At 41.3% G+C, this 20,957-nt stretch overlaps 1 protein-coding gene across 1 annotated transcript in view; it reads left to right on the forward strand.

The window, feature by feature from the left end:
• CPQ (carboxypeptidase Q) overlaps positions 1–20,957 on the forward strand; it is a 240,020-nt gene that overhangs the window by 26,883 nt on the left and 192,180 nt on the right. The window contains exon 2 of the mRNA XM_067536932.1: positions 10,995–11,440. Within this exon, the coding sequence (XP_067393033.1) occupies positions 11,014–11,440 (427 nt within the window). The 5' untranslated portion in view covers positions 10,995–11,013. The remainder of the gene's footprint in view (positions 1–10,994; positions 11,441–20,957) is intronic.

The following is a 20,957-nucleotide window of genomic DNA, read 5'->3' on the forward strand; positions in this document are numbered from 1 at the left end:
CAAAATCACTGGATGCTTTTGAAAATTTTGGCCTTAGTCTTATGGATCTGTTCCTTCAAAGCATTTACGAATAACTTCGCTCTTGTCCTATTGACTTCAATGACTCATGCTCCTGTGAGCAAAATTAAGCAGGTGCTGAAATGCTCTGTAGGATTGTGGCCTTAGAAAGATGTAGTACATTTCAAAGGTACATTTTTAATAACTGTGCAATATAAGAGTGCTTTATGACTACTAAGTCAAATTATCCCCCTTTGTAATTTCATTGAAGTCAGTGGAGTTACATCGGCAAAGAACTTAGCCCACTGAGCAGTATATATATTCCCATTTGCAGTACTTCACTTGTCCAGTACTCTTTGGTGAAAAGCTCTAGTAGAAAATGTTTTCCCTTAGCACCCAAATATAACTAGTGGCAAATTGCATTTAAGAGAGGCTTGGCATTTTCTGGCAAAAGTATGCAGTAATGTTGAGTGTACATATCTTCAGCAAAACTGAATGGCCTCGCTGCTGGAATGCTCCTTGGAGGAGCTCCAAGAAATGCCTTTGTAACTGCTGCATGATTTTGCAAACTGATTGTATTCAGCTTCCATAATTCCACGGGGTTAGCAGACCAACATGTGCAGGGGTCTGACTAATAAGTGACAGCCCCATAATGACTGCTGTTGAGGAAACTTGCTAAGAACCCAGTACAGCTTTCACCTCTCAACCACAGAGCCTTGCATTAATCAGGTGAGATTGTTTGATCAGTTGCTCGATAGATAACAATTCCTGTTTTCAGCTTTATCTTGGCATGTAGAAAGTTTCCTTTCTTCAGCCACATTTGCTCTGCTAGTCTTAGAGTGGAAGTCTTGGAATCAAAATATTTGGCATCAGAACTGCAGCAGTACATCTTAAATGGCAAATCCAGGATACAAGTGATTTTGTTTGACCTTGTTTTCAGTGTGGCTGAACGATGAAGCAATGCATCTAGTTCAGAATTTGATTTCTTAGTATTGGTCCCTTTGCCCCTTAAGTTCAATTTCTCCTTGTCTTTTGAGTCCCCAAAACTCCAACCTTTAGCCTCTTCTTTTCTCTCACTTGATCACATCCTTTCCCATGGCCCAGATCATCCTGTCCTAAGGTAAAAACCACGGGAGGGAGTTATGGAGGAGAAAATCTTTGAGAGGTATTCATTCTGGTTCAGTTGTATATGATGGCTTTTGTCTTCCTGTGGAAAAGGCTGCAAAGCTTACCCACAAATCTGGCCATCTCACACCCTTCCCATGTCCCTACCCACTGCCTCTGTTCCAGCTGCTTTGTGTTCCCAGTGTGGTTTCTGCTGATTTGTTGGGGAGTGGGCTTAGTTCTTGCAAATGTTTATTTTTTGCCTGCTGCCAAAAGTTTCCTGAAGAACTCAAAGAAGAGAAGGAAAAGGGAATTCTTAACAGTTTATAGCTCAACCAAACCCAAAAGGAATTTCATGGAGAATGAAAGGCGTGCATTTATTCCCAGGCCTAATCAACAAAGGTGCTAGAGATTCTCAAACAAAAAGTTTGCTAGAATTTTTGATAATGGAAAGTGTTATGTACTCTAAATATAAGAAGTCACTCTCTGCCATCTCACTCTGTAATATGCATGCATCCTTTTGTCTTTTCTCAAAAATCAGTTCCTTCAAATCCACAATGCAAAATATCTTGCTAGTATAGAGATGTCACACAGAGATGAATTCAGTATTTGAGAGTTGGCCACCAGCATGCCAGAGAGAAAATGTTTCCTCCCTGCTCTGTAATGTGATGTATCATGTACACTGTCCAAAACCCCATTGACTTTACAGTTCCTTTTCACACCACTAGTTTGTATCTACTATAAGTCATATCCACTGTAACATTCACATAATTGTGCCTCTTTCAGGATTAATGCTTTCCAAATATCCTCATCCCAATGAATATTTGTGTATCACTCAGTTACTTCCTTATCTGAGATTCCCATTAGACTCACATCTTGTGCCTCTAATACAAAAGGATGACATTTTTCCTTGGCAAAGATTTTTAATCTTGGACACTTCACTCCGTTATTTCTGTTATTTTATCTCTGCTTTCGTTTGGGCTAAGCATTGCTCTATGATTAACTGTTGTCCATTTTGTCTAATTTTTTTGTCTTGGCCTTCACTTCTTGGACGAATTGCAGACTGACTATTGCTGTCTCTTTTGTTGTTGTGGAACTCTGCAGGTATTTCGTGGTGTGATTTTTCCAGGCTAGTTGTCAGCTGATTTAGCTGCAGTTCGTGAGTGAGATGACATCAAAATATCATGCTGAGACCCTGAGGCTTGTTGCTGAAAAGTTTAGCACAGTTCTTTTTGCCTTTCCACTTCAGTATACATTGCACAATGGCACTTACTTGAAGTATGGCTATAAAAAGGTTACATTCTTCAACTGGGCAGCAAGCAGTAGTACCTGTAATACCTCTTCTAGGCAGTCTCCAAACTCAGACCCCAATCACTTTTTGAACTCTTCTCTTGCTATTATGTCCACAGTAGTCATTGTCATTGCCTGCAAAGAACATTTAAAAAAAAGACAATAGGCTAGATGCTGAGCTGTTGTAAGTCAGCATGGTTCTGTTGAAGACAATGGAGCTATGCTGGTGTACACCAGCTCAAGAGCTGGCCCTGTATCTGCTGTGTCAGGCTTCAGGGTCCACATACAGTAGGACTTCCCTGTTGTACCCAGTTTCCTTCTCTCCCCAAGTTCTAAATGCAAATAAAAAAAAAATCTAATGATAAGGATGGTAGAGTGCAAGTCATAATTTTAACTTTGGCTATGAGACTTCCCAGAGCCAAGAGCCTTAACTGATTGTTATCTGGGATGTTTCATTTGCAAATCTTGGCAATACTGGAAGAGAATCCTTGAGGAAATATGTTTTCCTCCTTCATGTTTTAGGTTTATAAAGCTTTTTGCTGCTTTCTCTTTCCATGTGATGGAAGAATCCTGTGACTTTTTAAAAAGGAAATCTTCTTCTAATATCTAATCTCCACCTAACCTTCAAGCCATCGTAGTCAACAGCTGTCACAACAAACTTTCTTTTAGGTGCCATTAAATGTATCAGACACCACTGTGCAGCATGCAAGTTCCTTTCCCTTACCCTGGGGCTTTTCAGTGTAATCTGATGTTATCCAAAATACTGCATGTATTTCTAGTTACATGGTTTCCTGCATTCCTTGGAATACAGTCAAACAGTACATAGTTGGTAAACTAATAGATACTTCACAGTTTTAGCATTTAGCAATTAAGTGGTCATTATCCTAAACCTATTGTTTCCTTTCCTCATTTCCCATAATCATGACCCCTGTGATCTGTCTGCGTTTTTTCTGTCTGTATTTTTTTCAACTGGAATTTCAGGAAACCTTACCACCATAGAATAGATGAGTTGCTCAGACACTTATTCATTTAATTTTTCTTTCTGTGTCAAGTACTGGGTCATGGGGTGGTCTTGCCTAATGGTCAGAGTTGGAAGCTGGTCTGCTGGTTGGAGCAGAGGTGACCAAGCGGAGTGGCCAGACCACAAATCAGGGGCTGAATTACCAAGTCCAGGGGCTGAGCTGGAGCCAAGAGCCAGGAGCAGGGGGTCAGAGACACCATATCAGCCAGAGCAGGGGCAGGAGCGGAAACCAGGAACTGGGGGCCAAGGGGAGGAAACCAGGAGCCAGGGCCAGGAACAGGACCAGAGACACAGCTGCAGGCATGGAACGCTATTGAGCAGCCAGTGCCTCCTGGAGTCTTCAGCCAATCAGGGGCCAGGTTAATTAGCTGAATCAGATGAGGGCAGTGAGCTTCATTTGGGTTCAGCTGTGAGTCCCTGAAGTATTCCACTCCTTCCAGAGTGCCTTCCAGGGTGGACCGGGCTTGTCAGGATGGGCCTGACAATCCTATGGGAAATCTTACAATCCTACAATACTATGGGAACTCCCGTATTAGGCCTGGGGCACGAACGTTCTCAGTTTCCCAAGTTTGTTCATGTGGACTGTACCTTCCCAGTCCACCAGCTAGAATAACTTGCCCTACACTCATTGGAGTCTAGAATCTGCCAGGCTATATATATTTCCTGGCCTGGATGGTTACCAGTGGGTTGGAGCAGTCTGGAAATTGGGTTTTCTGAGTGTGGTGTCAAGAGAGGGATATAGAAAGTGGAGTGGGTTTTCACAGACTCTGGAGGCCATAATGTAAAGGTCATGGGTTGATTTGTTTAATGATTGGGAAGGGCCCAATATACTAGTGATCCAACTTTGCTGACGAGTGCTTGGATTTTATGTTTCGGGTAGACACCCAGACCTTGTCCACCACCACAAAGCCGGGTATGTCCTGACAATTCTCATCGGCCTTATGCTCGTATTGCTCCATAGTGGCCTTCAGGTGCCTTCAGAGTTTATGTTGTACCTGCAATAGGTGTTTAACCCCATTGTATGCTGCAGGAGCTGGAGAGGCCAGAGGGAAATCTGGATGGAAATGGGGATGAAATCCATAATGGGCAAAAAAGGGCTTTGCTGCAGCATGGCATGGATAGTGTTATGGTATGTGAACTCTGCAGTAATGAGTAGGGGGACTCAGGCATTGTGGTGACACTTGAAGTAGCAGAGTTATTGCTCCAGGACCTGGTTGACTCTCTCTCTGTCCATTGCTCTGTGGGAGGTAGGTGGAGGATTGTATGCCAAGAATCCTGAAAAGGGCTTGCCAAAACCTGGAGGTACATTGTGGTTCTCAGTCGGAGACAATGCTGGTAAGCAGACCGTGCAGACGAAATACACATTTCCAGAAGAGGCGGGCTAGTTGCTGGGCAGTAGGTGTGGAATGGCATGGGAAGTAGTGGGCCATCTTTATGAGGAGTTTGACAGCCACCAGAATGACCGAGCTATCTGGAGAGCCGGGAAGCACTGTGATGAAATCCAGAGAAATGGTAGCTCATGGCTGTGGGGAAACTGGCTGGAGAAGACCAAGTGGCCTCGAGCATAGGGTCTTTGTCCAGGAACAAAAGCTGCAAGAGGCCATGTACCAGTGGACATTGGAGTGAAGATTGGACCACCAAAAGTGGCAAGAAATACGACTGCATGTCTTGAACTGCCTGAAATGTCTAGTGAGTGGTGAGTCATGGAAGAGTTTCAGGATAGAGAGCTTGGAGGGCACTTCTGGAATATAAAGGCAGCCTTGCCGATAAAGCATCCTGTTTCTTCGCTGGAACAGGTTTTCTGCCAAGTGTTAGGGAGATCTAGGGTTGCCAGATCTAGGATCGAAGGCCTGCCTCTCCTTTTTCTGGTTTTTAATTATTTCATGTACAAGTTCTCAGCTCTTTATTTTTAGTGAACTCTGCCTTTTTTCCCATGCTCTACGTTAATTATTATTTGTATTGTGGTAGTGTATATTAGCCCCAGTCATGGAGCAGGGTCCTGTTGTGCTAGGCACCATACGCAGACAGAACAAAAAGACAGTTCCTGCCCCAAAGAGTTTATAATTAAGTATAACACAAGAGACAATGGATGGATATTAATAGGAGAGTACAAGGAAATAATTAGACCTTATTGGCCAGCATGATAGGCAGCAACCTCATCACACCAGCTGCCTAGATATTGTCAAATATTATCACCTTTCTCTGTTTCCAGCAACTGAGATACCATAGACTGTGTAGTTGTGTCCCACCACAGACTGTATTTCTTTCCTTGTCTGACAAACCATTAGCCTTTTTTCTGATATCTCTCACTCCTCCTCCTCCCAACTTTTCACCTTTTATAGCAGGAGTTCTCAAACTTTTTTTGCTGGGACCTCCTTTGAAAATATTTCAGGCTGTGACGACCCCTCATCCCAAAAGTGACGGCCCCCCACATGCCATCCCACCCTTACTTCTGCTGGAAGTGGTGCTGCCTTCAGAGCTGGACTACCGGCCAGAAGCCGCTGCTTTCCGGCTGCCCAGCTCTGAAGGGGTTGAGCTGTCAGCCCTGTGTATGGCTGACAGCCAGAGCCCCGGCAGGCACAGGGGCTGACAGCTTGTGATCCCACCCATAATAACCTCATGACCCTCAGTTTGAGAATCCCTGTTTTATAGGTTCCTTTCATATTCTTAGGGCTTGTCTACGTGTTGCATTGGTGTGCAAATTCTAGTGTGCTCCAGCACCTCATGCACTATCTTGCCCTTGTGGACCCTGCTGGCAGGCACTAAAAGTTCCCTAGTGTGTGTTGACGTAGTACTGTTTGAAACAGGACTATGTCAGAGTGCACTAGCGAACTTTTAGTACACACTAGCAGGGTCCATGTAGACAGTTGGTGTGCAACGTGCTGGTGCGTACTAGAATTTACACCCCAGCTGGTGCACATCAACGCACCATGTGGGCAAGCCCTCAAGTTTCTAATTTTTTTAATCTCTAGTTTCTCATCTTTCCAAATACCTTTGTTTTTTTGTAGCCAAGAGTCTGCAAGATTCCCTCTGTTCTAAGACCTTGTTCGAACTCCCTGTTGAAAGCATGTACTTGCTGAACACTTGCTTTGCTTTTTAGGATCTCATTTTGCACCCGACATTCTAAGATAATAATGTTGATTTTTGTTTTCAAATGATTGATTAAATATGCTGAGCAATCATTGTCCTATTACTGTTAATCTCTCTCTGGTGCAGTTGTTTTCATTTTCTAAATCTGATTAATATCTGACTAGTGGAATATGTAAGGATCAGCATGTTATTTTCCCAGCCAATTCATTTAAATGCTGAATTTCATTTTCCAGAGACTGCTCTGTTCTCCTTCTCCATAAGAGCAGAGTGCTTGCTGTATCGTACTATAACGGAATATGATGTTACTTTGTCAAGTAGCGAGTGAGTCCTACAATGTACTAATGACTGACCACATCCTGCTGGGCTGCTCCAGTAGAGCGTTATAAGCCTGACTGCCAGCCTTGCGCCCTTGAACAACTTTTGGATACAATCACAATTCTCATGCTCCTTCCAAAGGGAGGAAGCAGGGCTGTAGACTAGACTTCTGCTGCACATGGTCAGTGAAATTGCCGGGGCGTATGATGGGAAGTGTGCTGCATTTGCAAAAGCCTTTAGCCCACATGGGCTCCCCTTGTGCACAGGAAGGTCCAAGAGGAATTCTGTGACCTAGATCCAATTCCTCATGTTGTTCCCCTTGGAGTCGGACCAGTACCTAGCGTGTGGGTGAGTCCTGTAGCAGCAAACTCCTAGTGAAGAATGCATTTGTGAGTTAAGGGGTTCAGTTTTCCAACTTAAAAAAAAAAAGTAAGTTGAAAATTTGTGTCTAAATGAATTTACAAACGCTATTTTTTAAACCAGTGTTTTCTCATATAAAACTGCATCAGCTTTGTTCAGTGGATTTGCAAACACTTACTCCTCCCCCACCCCAAACCTCTCAAATCTTGAAGCTAACTCTACTAAGTCCTTGTCTTATTCCCTGTTGCAGGAGTTCTGCTTTTGGTAAGAATCAGATTAGTTCATTTACTTGTTTGTGAGGATGATAAGCTTGGTAAAATCAGAGGATAGTGAACAGAGTAGTCCTGAGAAAATTACTAATGTCTCTACCAGAGGGTGTCTAGGTGCAGGTAATTAACCATTCCAAGGGGAAGGAACATGAGGAAAACATACTGCTTAGCAATAAAAACACACCAGTATTCTGGCTGCAGTGTAACCATATAATAAACAGTAACTAATCCATACCTCTGCCTTTACACTTCTCCCTCTGAATGCTCTGAGATAATCCTCAAAGGTCTCTGTTCTTTCATTCTGTGCCTATAAGGCCTTTGCACTGTCAACATCCCAGAAGAGATTATGGATCCTCTTCTGGATCTGTTTAAAAGTCTAGCAATTGGGTTTATCAAAAATGAAGTGGGTTGGCCTCTTCTGTTCCCCTTGACTCCAAGGTCCTCTGGCTATGCTATTTGCTTGTTTAGGTATACACTTATGTTTAGGTATACACTTGCTTTCCTTAAGTATCTCATAGGCAGGATAGATATGTGTCCTCAGTGCTTACTGAAATAATTTCTTCAGCTCCTTCCAAAATGCTAACAGGCCAGACCCTCCCAATCTAGTGGTCTCCTCACCACAAAGGGTGTGACATGGGAGAAAGAAGACTCCCTGATGCCTTTCCCTTTGCCTGTATGGTGGAGATATGAACATCAATGTGCTCTTCCTGGAGGGGAGTGGAAAAGAGAGAGTCTATACAGGGAAGGAGAATATCCCCTCACAGCCGCTATGTAATCAAGAAGAAGGTATTGTAGTTTTTATGGTCACTGAGACTGCTTTGGAATGGTCTGGTTCTGCAGTAAAATCGTGAGAAACATCAAAATATCTTTCCAGTTTGGCTACCTTAACTCTGCATTTCCAAATTTTAAAGGGGTTTAGGTTTTTTGTAAGTTTAACGTCTGAATTTATTGGGTTTCTAACCTTTAGAGGGCTTGTTGTTGTTCTTAACTCTATGGTTCTTGAAAGGTAATAAGCAGTCAAACCAGTGTATGCCTGCAACCTTCATCTAAACAGAGATTTTTGTGTGGAAATATAAATATGCATTTAAAAGATGGTGAAACTAATGGAGGAAAAGAAAGGGTTCAGGAGAGGAGGAGCAGAAAAAGGAATAAGTATGGGGTCAGCAGTGGTCAGACTGAAAAGCACCTTTAGAATAACGAGATTCTAAGATGGATTTTTTTAAAAAGGCACTGAAAAATGGAACAAGATGGATGTCAAGGAGAAGTCAAGGAGCACAACAATGCAGGGTCCATTGCAAGAAATGTGTGTTCAGAAAAAGGGTTGAGGAGTTTTTAAATATAGTTGGGGCATTTGCTGTTAAGGATTTTAAAAACTGAGTATTAGCTTGATGTAGGTCTCAACAGCCATCAGTTCTACTACTGAATTGCTGTATGGCTTTGAGCAACAAGAATGTATTCAGTGTTCTCCAATAGCCTGTGTTATACAGGAGGTCAGACTACATGATCACAATGATCCCTTCTGGATTTATAATCTATGAAGTCTTGCTGAAAATTTACATACCCCACAGGGTTGTTGAGAATTAATAATCTAATGTTTGTACAGAGCTTTGAAAACCTATACAGTAGTGTGTTTGAGTATTCCCTGGTAGCTTCCATGTATGTACGTATGAGTTCATAAAAATGCAGGGTGAGTGTAGATATGATCATGATTTCTCAAGTCAGGGATTATAAAATGAATAGTAATGTATCCAGAAATATTTGTTAAATGAATAGCGGTGAAGAAGAATACCTGAAAATATGATGTAGAAAGCTTAAAATAATACTTCTGCAGTAGAGCTCTTTTCATTTTCAAAGCACTTTACAAGCATTCACTCAGTTACTCCCTCACCCCTGCATGGAACAATTGTTAGCAAGAATAACATCCTTTGTAGAGTAAACTGTACATTTGGCATTCAGAGTTAAGGTTTTTCTAAAAAAGCATTTTTTTCTCTGTGAAAAATAGAACTTTTTACTATGGGTTATAAAGAATGCATAAATGTGTGAAAGGAGTATATCAGGGACTTCAGGGACTAATTGGCATAGTATTATTATTTTTAAAAAGGTCTCTTAACATCTGTAGATTTAGGGCCATCTTAAAGGGTTTTAGTTTTCATTATTAAACTTTTAAAAAGTGTTTAACATTTAAGAGTATAATATTTAGCCTTCAGATAGCAGCTTAATTTAAATTAAAAGGAAAGTGTAACAATTTTATCCTCTTTATATAAATTATTTATTCCTATATACTTCTACCTTCCAATACTTTTATAACAAAAAACATGACTAAGAAACTTACAAGCCTTTCAAATGCTTTTAGAAGTTCCTGTGTCAGTTTGTCTGTGATACAAATAAACTTTTTTTAAAGAGGTTGACAACTTGATGGAGATAAAATCAGTTGAGAACTTCTGAAGTATGGATAATGAAGATAATTGCTGTCTTTTAAAGCATATGACTTTGCCAAAGATAAATACAGGTACCTAAAACAGATGACATACCTGTGTAGATATCAAGACTCTATAAGACATAGAGGTGCTACATTGTGAAATATCTGGTCACCTTCTGGTAACTAAAGCCATGGCCTAAGTGTTATTTGACTGGCAGGCTAGAGAATGCCAATATTCAATATGCTAATCAGAGGAGAAGTAATATTTTGGTAATTTATCATCATTCTTCAGACTACAATAGGAGATGATAGGAACTGTGGATAGTGCATATCAAATACCTGGCTGGTGTGCATTCCAAATTGCTGGATTGTCAGATATTATTCAAGGGTAGAGGGTAAATCTGGGTTTTGTTCCCATTTCTGCCTGTGGGAAGCCTTGAACCAGTCACTTAGGGCCTGATTTTCAGAGGTGTTGAGCTTCTGTTGACATCAGAAATTCCAGCCCAACGTGACTGGCTAGGCAACTTGCTTCTCAGTTTAACCTCACATCTGTGCGATGGGGAAATGAATTCTTATTTCATGGGAGCATTGGGCTTTATTTAATATTTGTAAATTGCTTTGAGATCTTGGTATTAAAATTACTATATAAAGTGCATATTATTGATTTGTGGAACTGATCAAATCTGAAGCAATTTTATTCACAAGAAGTTCAGAAGGCTTTTCATCCAGTTGTATTGTGTGCTGTCAGTAGTAATGTCCAGCAGTTTGTCCTGTGTTGATTTAACAGTGGGGGGAAATCCTGCTTCCTGGGGAGTTAGTGGCAAACCTCCCATTGACTTGAATGGAAGCAGCATTGGGTTTTTATTTAGTGAAGAATACTATTGTATAAAGAAACGTTGCATTCCAGTGAAGTGTCTTTTTAAACAGCAATACAGTTTGTGTCCAGTTGTTTAAGTATTTTCTTCTGCGTTTGTCTTCAATAATTCTGTCTTTAAGTTGAGCTTACTTTGTCACTTCAGTTTGCTTTGATCAGATTTGTTTTTATCTTAGTCTGCCTGCCAGTCCAAATAACAAGAGTATTGCTGATAGTTGAATGATTTAAAATAATTTTTTTCCCCCCTTCCACCAGGGCATCTGAGTAAAAGAAAATGAAATTCCTATTCCTAATAACTTCCATCCATCTCTTACTACAATGCACTGGGAACCCTTTAAGCAGGGATGACTGCCATCAATGTACATTTGAAGAAATTAAAAGAGAAATAGCTGGGTATTCGGATATTGCCAAGGCTATTATCAACCTTGCTGTTTATGGCAATGCCCAAAACAGATCCTATGAAAGACTGGCACGTTTTGTTGACACCATTGGACCTAGACTCAGCGGCTCCAAAAATCTAGAGATGGCCATCAAATACATGTTCAGTGCCCTGCAGGAGGAGGGGCTGGAGAACGTCCACCTGGAGCCTGTAAAAGTGCCTCACTGGGAAAGAGGAGCAGAGTCTGCTACGATGTTGGCACCAAGGAGCCACAGCATTGCTATTTTAGGACTTGGAAGCAGTGTTGCAACTCCTCCAGAAGGTAACATTTTACTTCCTTTGATTTCATTATCTGTTACTTTTAAAAACCGAAATGTATAATGTCACTAAAAGAATCCCCCTAATAATGTCAGTAGACAAGCTAGTCCTCTCCTGCCCTAAAAATGCTGCAAGCCAGAGATGATTATTCTGCTGGAACTTTCTGGGTGAGGTGATACTTTAGAAACTTGCACTGTCTTTAATTGGAGTTGGCCATGCTCCTTAAGTTTGGCTTGATTTTATTTGTTGTTGTTGTTCTTTCAGCACTAAGCCTGTAGCCTGTTCTCAAAAGAAGCCATCTCTTTCTATGCCTGTCAGCTTGAGGCTTTGCCCCGATTGCCAATTAAAGGCCAAATGGTAGTCTGCCTCAGTGACTATTCTCTTCTGGTACTGTAATTTAGAGAAGTTTGGACTTTCTCAAATTCACTAAACTGTTGTGTCTCTAATGCCAGTGTGCTGTGAACTCAACTTTCTAATCCAGGCAAAAGGGATGGGACAGCATTGTCCAGGTTGTCCTACCATGTACAACTATTGTGTGTTCCTTATGTAGTCATATTTCCATTATACTTTATGCTATTCAGCACTACCCTTGGTGAAAATAATCTTGGTTATGAAAGCTGATCAGTACATTTTAATAAAGGCTAAATTTTATTTCTCAAACTGTAAACTTGTCATGGTAGGAGAGAGGTGTGTGTGTGCTTGTGTGTGCACGGAGCGCCTAACGCATGATGAGTCCTACTGAAAGACAAATTGTAAATAATATATAAAAGCAGTTTCATTTTTGCTTGGGAAATCTGACATTACAGCACACAAGTAAGGGACCCAGGACAAATTGGAAATTTAAAATGTAAATGGAATCAGTGTCATATTTTGGTGTCAGGACAATTTGTTACTACTATACATTTTGTCAGTTTTGGTGGGAGGAGGTGGGCCGGGGATAATGGAGGTAAACTGTGGCTAAAATGAGAAACAATTATGAGACATTAGTAAAATTAGCCAACTATCCCATAATAATTATAAGGCTCAGTGTTTGTAAAACATATTTATAGTGTAGGTTAAACCCATTCATTAGGTGTTTAGTTTTTTCATCCATTCCACTTCCTATCCAAGCGGCTTACAAAGGAAATGAAATGAAATAAAATGAAAGCCATGTTCCCACTCAATCAAGAGTCAGGAACCATCCCACACTGCCTGACACTGACAGTACAATTGATACAAGTGCTCCTGGTGAGGACATGCACCACTGACACAAGGAGCAAAGCGCAAACATGCACAAGCGATGTAATTACTGTGGCAGCTATATACCAATATAAGTGGGTTTAAGTTAATTTTAGTGCTGACATGGTATCAGACTGTTTTGTAAGATGGTGCTCATCATTTCTGACTCTTGAGATATTTATTTCGCAAACCTACTCCCACTCTCCGAGATAGTGCCGTTTCCTGTGTCCTAATCCCTAGAGAAGAAGGAAGGAAGGAGCTATAGCACATCACTTGTGAAATATTCTAACTAGTTCCCTCAGAGATTCATCAGCATTATTGATTTTTCATTTTGGCCAAGAAGTTGTGGGAGTGATTCATCCTGTGCTTGAAATACTGTAACAAAAGTCCATGAAGAAACATCTAAGCCTTCTTGCGTTGAACTGCTATTGGCTTGTGGAAATGAGCGTTTTAAAGATCCACAAATGTCATGCCTTCACTTTGGAAGAGACGTCACTGTAATCCTACAGATTCAACTTTTAGAAATTTTCCGTCATAATGTTGTTCCCCCCAAACTTTTATAGAATAGCTTATCTGAAGACTCATTTTTTAGGAAGTGCATAGAGCAGTGGTTCTCAACCTATTTATTATTGTGGGCTGTATATGCAGCTCTGGGTTACATAGCCTGCATCCACACAATAGACGTACTGCGTGTATGGTCCTGAGGATGTTACATGGGCTGCATGCTGATTGGGCTGCAAGCAGCCCACGTGTTAACAACCACTGGCATAGAGCAATTCATTTGATGTTGGAACATTCCCAATGTGTTGCCCTGCTGGTGAAAGACAACTTTCATGTAGGATCTGATGCACCTTGTCAAGGGAGCAAAAAGCAGAGCCTTTTTGTCTAAGGAAGATGGTGCAAGGATCAAACCACTGCTGAATTCTAATCTCCATACTTTTTTACACTCTCTCTCTCTATGAGTAATATAATAAATATAGCTACACGTATTGTTATCCTGCTTCAGGGTTTTACTACCGGGGCTAAGTATTATGTCAAGATACCATGTTTCCAAATTCAGTCTCTTAAAAAAAATAAAAAGAGGTAGGGAGGGAAGGCTAGAATGTTTTAGTAGAGAACAATTTAATTTCACTTTCTGTACTCCAACGTTTTAAGGTGTTTTGCTCAAATGAAAGAATTCCACTTTGAGCAAAGAGTACAGATGGGGAAATTTCAGCCTGAAAGGTAAATGTTTGTGCAATTATTAGGAGGTTAAAATGGAAATTGTTTTACAGTCTTTAATTGTCCTTTCAATTTATTTTTATTTTTAATATTTTTGTCAAGGTTTTTCTGCTCCAGAGCTGATGTTTATAAGGGCCTTTCTGTTAGTCAGAGCCTTCCTTGTCAGAGTATATAGGGAACAGTAAAATCGACTAGACACAAAGTAGAAAGTAAGCAGCCTGGAAAAAACAGAGAAACATGAATTTTGTAAGCGTCTTTCAATTTCAGTAATAGTAGTGTACTTGTAACAATAGTAGGTCTGAACTTTCAGAGAGAAATGTAGTTTTTTTCTCAAGTTGACACAGTTCCTTTTAACTGTAGCAGGTGCTTTAAAATTCCTTTGAGAAATCTGTGATTCTGACATTTGTCTGCAGGGCTTGGTTTCAAGGAAAGGCTGGTTCAATAATGGAAGTTCATCAGAAACCTAGTTTTCACTTTTCCTTAGATCTAGCCACAATGCTGCAACTCTCATGCCTCCATTAGTGAGGCCAAAAAATATCCTCATGAGTCTTCCACTGAGGTCAGCAGGAGTTGAAAATACTCTGCACCTATAGGGCTGGGTTCCTAGGTAACATTTTAAATTGAATGTTACCAAGAGCACAGTTTCAAGAACTAACAAGCTAGAGGTTTACCATATGTAGACAGTGACCTGATCTTATTTCCAGTGCCTCAGCATTGGCAAAACATACAGATTCTATATAGAGATTGTGTTGATTTCCAGTAGTACTGATTATATCCCAAAAACTCTGAAGGAAAATAGATATAATTGCTGCTTTGGGGATTCTATAATTGAGGGAGAATGGTAGTTTAGCAGATGTTCTACCATGAAGCTATCAAAGAACTCCTATTTTTGTGTGTTAAAATGAATTTTCTATTTCTTGATTGGTATCTTACTCTTGTCATCTCATTTTAGAGGGACACTGACAGGTAGAATAAGCCCCAAAAGATAACCTAATTTAAACAGTTTCTATAGAGAGGAATGTTTTCTGGTTTCTATTTATTTTTTGTTTCAAAGAAACTCAAATCTAAGGAGAGGAAGGTATGATATTTTAGCAGAAAATCAATTGTGGCTGTTTAAAAACACTGGTAACAAACAATATTGGGTTTGATCTTGATTGTGTTGAAGTCAGTGGCAATTTTGCTACCTACTTTAGTGGGAATAGGCCTATTATTCCTAAAATTGTGTTGTCATCTGTGATTATGCTATTAAGAGAGAGTACATGTAGGTATGCAAAAACATATTGGCTGTTTAACATCATGCTTCATAAGCAAATCAGCAAAATTATTGGTTTTTCCAAACAAAGGGACCAAATGGGTAGAGAACAAGTAAAATTTTGAAGCGAGATTACACTAGCAAGGGCCCTTCATACATCTTATTGCACCACACAGGGACAATCCTAATTTGACCCAACTCAATTCACACATGAGTATTAAATTAGCAGATTTGTATTATTTAAAGGTGTAAATGTTGGGGGGGAGTTTGGTCAAGCTTCAAGGGGAAAATCAAATATTCTACTGGTTTTCTACTGGATTTTTCCATATGGTCTCCAAAATGTTGTTCAAATGCAATCTCTTCAAAACCATCTGAAGGCTTAGAACTCAAATGAAAAAGCAATTAACAGGGAATTAAATATTGAATAGAACACAACACGGGAAGTGATGTCTAGAGCCGTGCGTGAATACAAAATTTGTATCCACATCCGAGCCGCAAAAATGATCCATGGCTATAAGGTGGATATCCGCAGGTTTGCAGGGCTTTAAATATAACATTTGGATCCGCCTCCATCTGCTATTTGCAAAAATGGTTCCTGGATATCTGCAGATGTGGATATCTGTGGATACAAAGCAGATATCTGTGGGTTTGCAGTGTTCTAGTGATACCTTTAAAATCAGATATCCAGATGTCACATTTATTTTGTTTGGCCAAGTAGACACTAAACTGTAAAGAAAAACCTGGAGTGGTACCAATAAACTCATGTTGATCTTGTAATACTGGTATTTCATGCACCAGGGTATTCAGTAGTTTAACCAAAAAAAGTTGCATTTCTCCTTCTGGTTTAATTATAACACATTTTAATTCTATTTTTTTCCATTTTTTTCTCGAAATGTAAATTTTGCAGGTTACCTTTAGTGTATGATTACTGACATGATCCACAAGTAGATATCACAAATCATGTCAGAAAACTCACTGACATTAAAATTTACTTGGAAAGTTTTACATTTATGTCTAACAAACTGTGACCGTATAGGCATATATGTTCTAGCTCAAGTAGTAGAGCCCTGCAGTTCTGGTGCTGACAGTTCCTATGGGTGACCATAATATCTTTACATAGGTAACCACAGTCTGTTACAAAATCCCACCACGATGGGACTTCAGGTTCTGTGGGCATCAGACATGCAGAGCAAGCTTGTTGAAAAGGTTGTGTAATACAGTGGCTTAGTGTTCCACTGTGAATAGCAGCCTGTTACTTACAGCATTATTCCTTTGGCTCATTTTGTGCAGAGCCTTGTGTTTAAGGCCAGGTTCAATCCCCATTAACAGTTTGCTGCATTTGCTTCAACCCAACTGCTACAGTAAAATCTAGCATTTGTTAGAAGTTGTAAACAGTAGTCTTTTTTTATAATGCTTAGTTTTTTTTCTTTTTTAAAGAAATGTACAGTACATTTAGTCTGAGAGCTATGCATCATCGCCAAATAACCTCATATCCTCTTGGCTACCCTTCCTATGTAATTTTACTTTTATGAAGTAATTCTTCTCACCGTTCCAGGCCGTAAGTGAAATCACATTTTCCAAAAGCATCTTCTGATTTACAGAATCTCTGATAAAAGACTTCTGCATACTGCATTCTCCTACTTTCGTCTGCACTTCCTCCCTTCCCTTAAATACTTACTCCCCCTCCCCGCCTTTGTATTATAACTGTCCTCAGTATGTATTTGTTTGTGTTGGCTCAGCAGAGCTGTTCCTGAAGATTAATCGTAAGTATAATTAAATAATTGCAATGCATAGTAATAGTTTTCAGAAGGATAAAATCTAGGATGTCAAACTTTTTTTCCTCCAGCAGTTTGACACCAGGCTTTTACTTGCCTGATTTCTTTGGAGGCCTGAAATGTGGGCCAGGTTTGCTGAAAGATTTGCTGAGTTCTTTGGAGCTCTTTGGCACAGCTGAACTGATTTCTAGTTTCAGCTGGAAAGCACCATGGTGAAAAAGTATCAGGTTTTAGCTCTTAATCACCCACATTTCAATCCTTTGATGTCTAATGTGAGATAGGAATTATGCTGAGAAAAGCTGAGTAGAAGCAGGGTTCTTTTCCCTCCCCAGTTTAGGAAACTCTTTGGAGTAGGCCCATTTGAGTGGCTCACCTTCTAAACCCCTCCTTGTCTAAGGTGTGCAGGGATGAGCCCAACCACCGTGGACCCTTGGAGGACTGTTGCAGAGCAGCTCTCCTCATGCTTAGTTTAGGATATACTCAGAAGCAGAGCTTCTCTCCTGCTCCTTCTACACAGCAAATTACATAGGAAAGGAGCTTTTCTGTTATTTTTTATGTTTATATTCCAGCAGCATCCAAAAACGCCAGTTGGGATTAGGCCCCTGTTGTGCTAGGCACTGTGCAAACACACAGGAAGACATCCCTGCATTGGAGAGTTTATAATCTAGGGTGGATCTTAAAATCTGAACAGATAGGACATTTGGTGAGGGAAAAGAATGCAACATACAGAAATATGTCTAACAGATTCTTGGCAACCATCATTCTAGTGCCACGTTTTAAGTTTTCCAAATCTTCAGGAGGGGGATGGTAGATGAGATGTTACTAGGAATGCTGGAGTTGGGGACAGGATGGGTGGAAAGGAAGGGAGGCTGGGAAGAGGAGGGAGTGAAGAGAATTGGACCGGATCTCTGTGTGTGTTGGGGGGGAAGGATGGAGGGCAAAGAGAAATCTGAGACAGGCTCACAGGAAACAGACAAGCAACAAAGAAGGAAAAAATATCTGGAGTCCAAACTAAAGAGAGCAGTCTGACATCACTGATGATGAATATCTTGGCTAGGCCTCATAGTCTCCAGCCCTTGCCTTGATGCTGCTTCTGTCATTGTTTCTCTGCCCCCTGCTGGCAGGGCGTCTTTTGGCTTCTGGTGGCTGTCTCTGGCCTGGGTGAATGGGAGGCCCTACTCTTCCTCCCCCTATCCCTTTTGGCTGGAGTGGTGGTGCGTGCTTCAGGCTGGGTAGTCCTTGTTCTGGCCCTAAAATGGGTGGGGTTCAGACTCCAGGAGCTAGATGTCATTGTTCTTTTGTATCAGTATTTCAGGCAATAGTTTACCTTTCTTTGTTATGTGGTGAAAGTAAAGCTGTGTAATGGACAGGGAAGTTTAATGCAGGCTTGGCTGATGGAGTCTCCTGCTTTCTTACATGTAGGCCCAGAAGTATGTAGCGTGACCACCTTTTCAAAAGGCAAAAGTGGGACACAGGCAGGAGCCCCACCACTCTGCATGGCTCTGCCCCCTGCTCCTCTTCCCCACAGAGTTCTGCCCCATGGCCAGACTGGAAACTGGAGCTGGGCCATGGTAGGAGCCACCCAGTGAGTCCGGTTCACTGTGGGGAGCCCCAGAACCACCAAATTCCCTGGGTGGGGTGCTGGGGTGCTGGAGAGCAGCTCCCAGCCTGTGTCCCCATCCCCTGGGGTGCACCACCCACGACAGATGGAGGGTCCGGGACTCTGGAGCTCCCCACTGTGGCCTGGGCTCCCTTGGCGTCTCTTACCACAGCCTGGCTCTGGTGCCTGGCCAGGGGGTGGGGCCTTGGGGGAAGAGGAGGAGCAGGGTCGTGGCCTTGTGGTGGTGGTGGCAGGTCTAAGGCCAACCTCAGCTCCCGCTGCCTCCCTGGGAAGAGGCTGGTGCCACCCCTGAGTCACAGATAGGTGTGCAGTGGTGCTGCAGGGAATCCAGGACAAATGATGTCCCAGAGTCATTGGAACCGGGACTTGAACTCTTCATTTCAGGACTGTTCTGCCCAATTCGGGATGGGTGGTCACCTAGAAGTATTGAATCTGTTCTGAGCAAAAATTGGCTGGCATATCAAATTATTTATTTGTCAATGAGATTTTGTGGGTCTAGATCAGCAGAATTGCTGTTCCGTGGTGTGATTTGTAAAAGAAATCACAATCCTGTATTAGCACAGTTTGAAATAGATGAAGTTGTCGTGGATTGTTTGCAGGTTTGAGCAGCTCACTTGCTGCTAGCCAAAAGTTTATTGTAACAATGATGTTTTCTGTAAGTAGCTCTCCCAAAGCTTGTCCCTGTTCAAGACAATGACAAAATACTTATTGAAAAGGCTCAGATTTGGCTCCTAATTGAGTAACTAGGAAATTAGTAGTCCCAACAATTAAAAAGAGAGAAACATTCCATTTTACTTCAGTACTACTAACCTCTTATTTAAATATATAATTAGAATGACTATAGCGACTATTTTAAATCTGTATATATTTAAGAGTAGGTATTTGTTTTTATTATAATTACTCTGATGAGAGTTGAAGCCAGCTAGAACAACAAATCTCTGATAGTTCTAATGCTTAGCATGTTGTGAACTCAACTTTGTCTTGCCAGGGAGTTGCTCTTAGAATCATAAGAACATAAGAACGGCCATTGTGGGTCAGACCAATGGTCCATCTAGCCCAGTATCCTTTCTTCCGAAAGTGACCAATGCCAGGTGCTTCAGAGGCAATGAACATAACAGGTAATCAAGTAATCCATCCAATTGGCCATTCCCAGCCTCTGGCAAACAGTAATCCCTGCCTGTCCTGGCTAATAGCCATTGATGGACCTATCCATCATGAATTTATCTAGTCTGATAGAGCTAACTAACCAGTAGTCTTTTGGAATTGAGAGGATATCTATCTATACGGAAGTTTGCCATCAGGCTGCCTGGTAGAGATTTGCAAATTCTCGAATTCCCATAACTGGGTGTAAAAATCCCTTTCATTATTACTGTAATCTGAAATTCATTTTTGAGACAAATAGCTTTCCAGTACAAGGTATTAGGTGTTGAGCACTACAATGATTCAAATGGTTAAAGTATTTTAACCCTGGGGTGAGTAAATACTCTTTTGGGGGTAATTCTCCATATGTTGATCTGAACTAATATGCTTCCAGTGCCTCATCTGGCAGACAGGTGCTGGGAGATGAACTTCCAGATAGAATTTTCATGACAAGTGTCAGATGTGGTGTATGACATCTTTGCAGAAATCAGATTTACAGGTAGGATTTCTTTATTAGCCTTCCCTTGGCTGAGAATTAATAGTTCTAATCAGCCTTCCTGGCTAAACAGTTATTTAAGACTTTGCTAATGCACAGTCTTCTATTGTTACCTCTGTGCTGTGGCAAACTTCTGCATTAGCCAGGCTTTTAGCATTAGTTATGAATGTGCATTTATGCAATGAAATCTTTTGTATTTTGGCCTGCAGTGGAAGGTTGTTTCCAGTCTGCCTATTCTCACAGTTTTCCTCATCTTCCCTCTCCCACCCCCCGCATATATGACATGGCCCTAATTATTCTTTCATCTGAAAAACGGGAGGAGAATTAGGGAGTTGAGTGGGTTTGGTTGGTTATTGGCTCATCCCAATAGCAGCATGCCCTACGATTTACATAATTTGCCTTACGGGGGTACTCAGTGGAAGCTTACTAAGGATATGTCTACGCTGCAAGTGAAGGTGTGATTGCAGCATGGTTAGGCATATCCATGCTAATTTTAATGTAGCTAGAATGGGTTACAATAGTAGTGAAGACGTGGCAATTTGGGCTTCTGCCCTGGCTACCAAAGTCGCCAAGAGGTTGGGGAGGCAGTGGTTGGTTGGTTGGTTGGTTTCTGGAATGTGGCGAGCCTCACTTTCAGATTTAGCCATGGGTTCCCCAAAACCTCTGTTTCCTTGTGGGCTGGCAACCCAAGTATGTACATAGGGTCCCCAGCAGGCTTGTACTGGGGCCGCTAGCCCATGCTGAAGCCCATGCTGCCACGTCTTCACTATTATTAGTCGTCCGAATTAGATTAAGTGT

The sequence above is a fragment of the Emydura macquarii genome, unplaced genomic scaffold (assembly GCF_026122565.2).
Source record: "Emydura macquarii macquarii isolate MOO-44397 ecotype Brisbane River unplaced genomic scaffold, CSIRO-AGI_Emac_v2 contig_383, whole genome shotgun sequence".
NCBI classification, from domain to species: domain Eukaryota; kingdom Metazoa; phylum Chordata; order Testudines; family Chelidae; genus Emydura; species Emydura macquarii.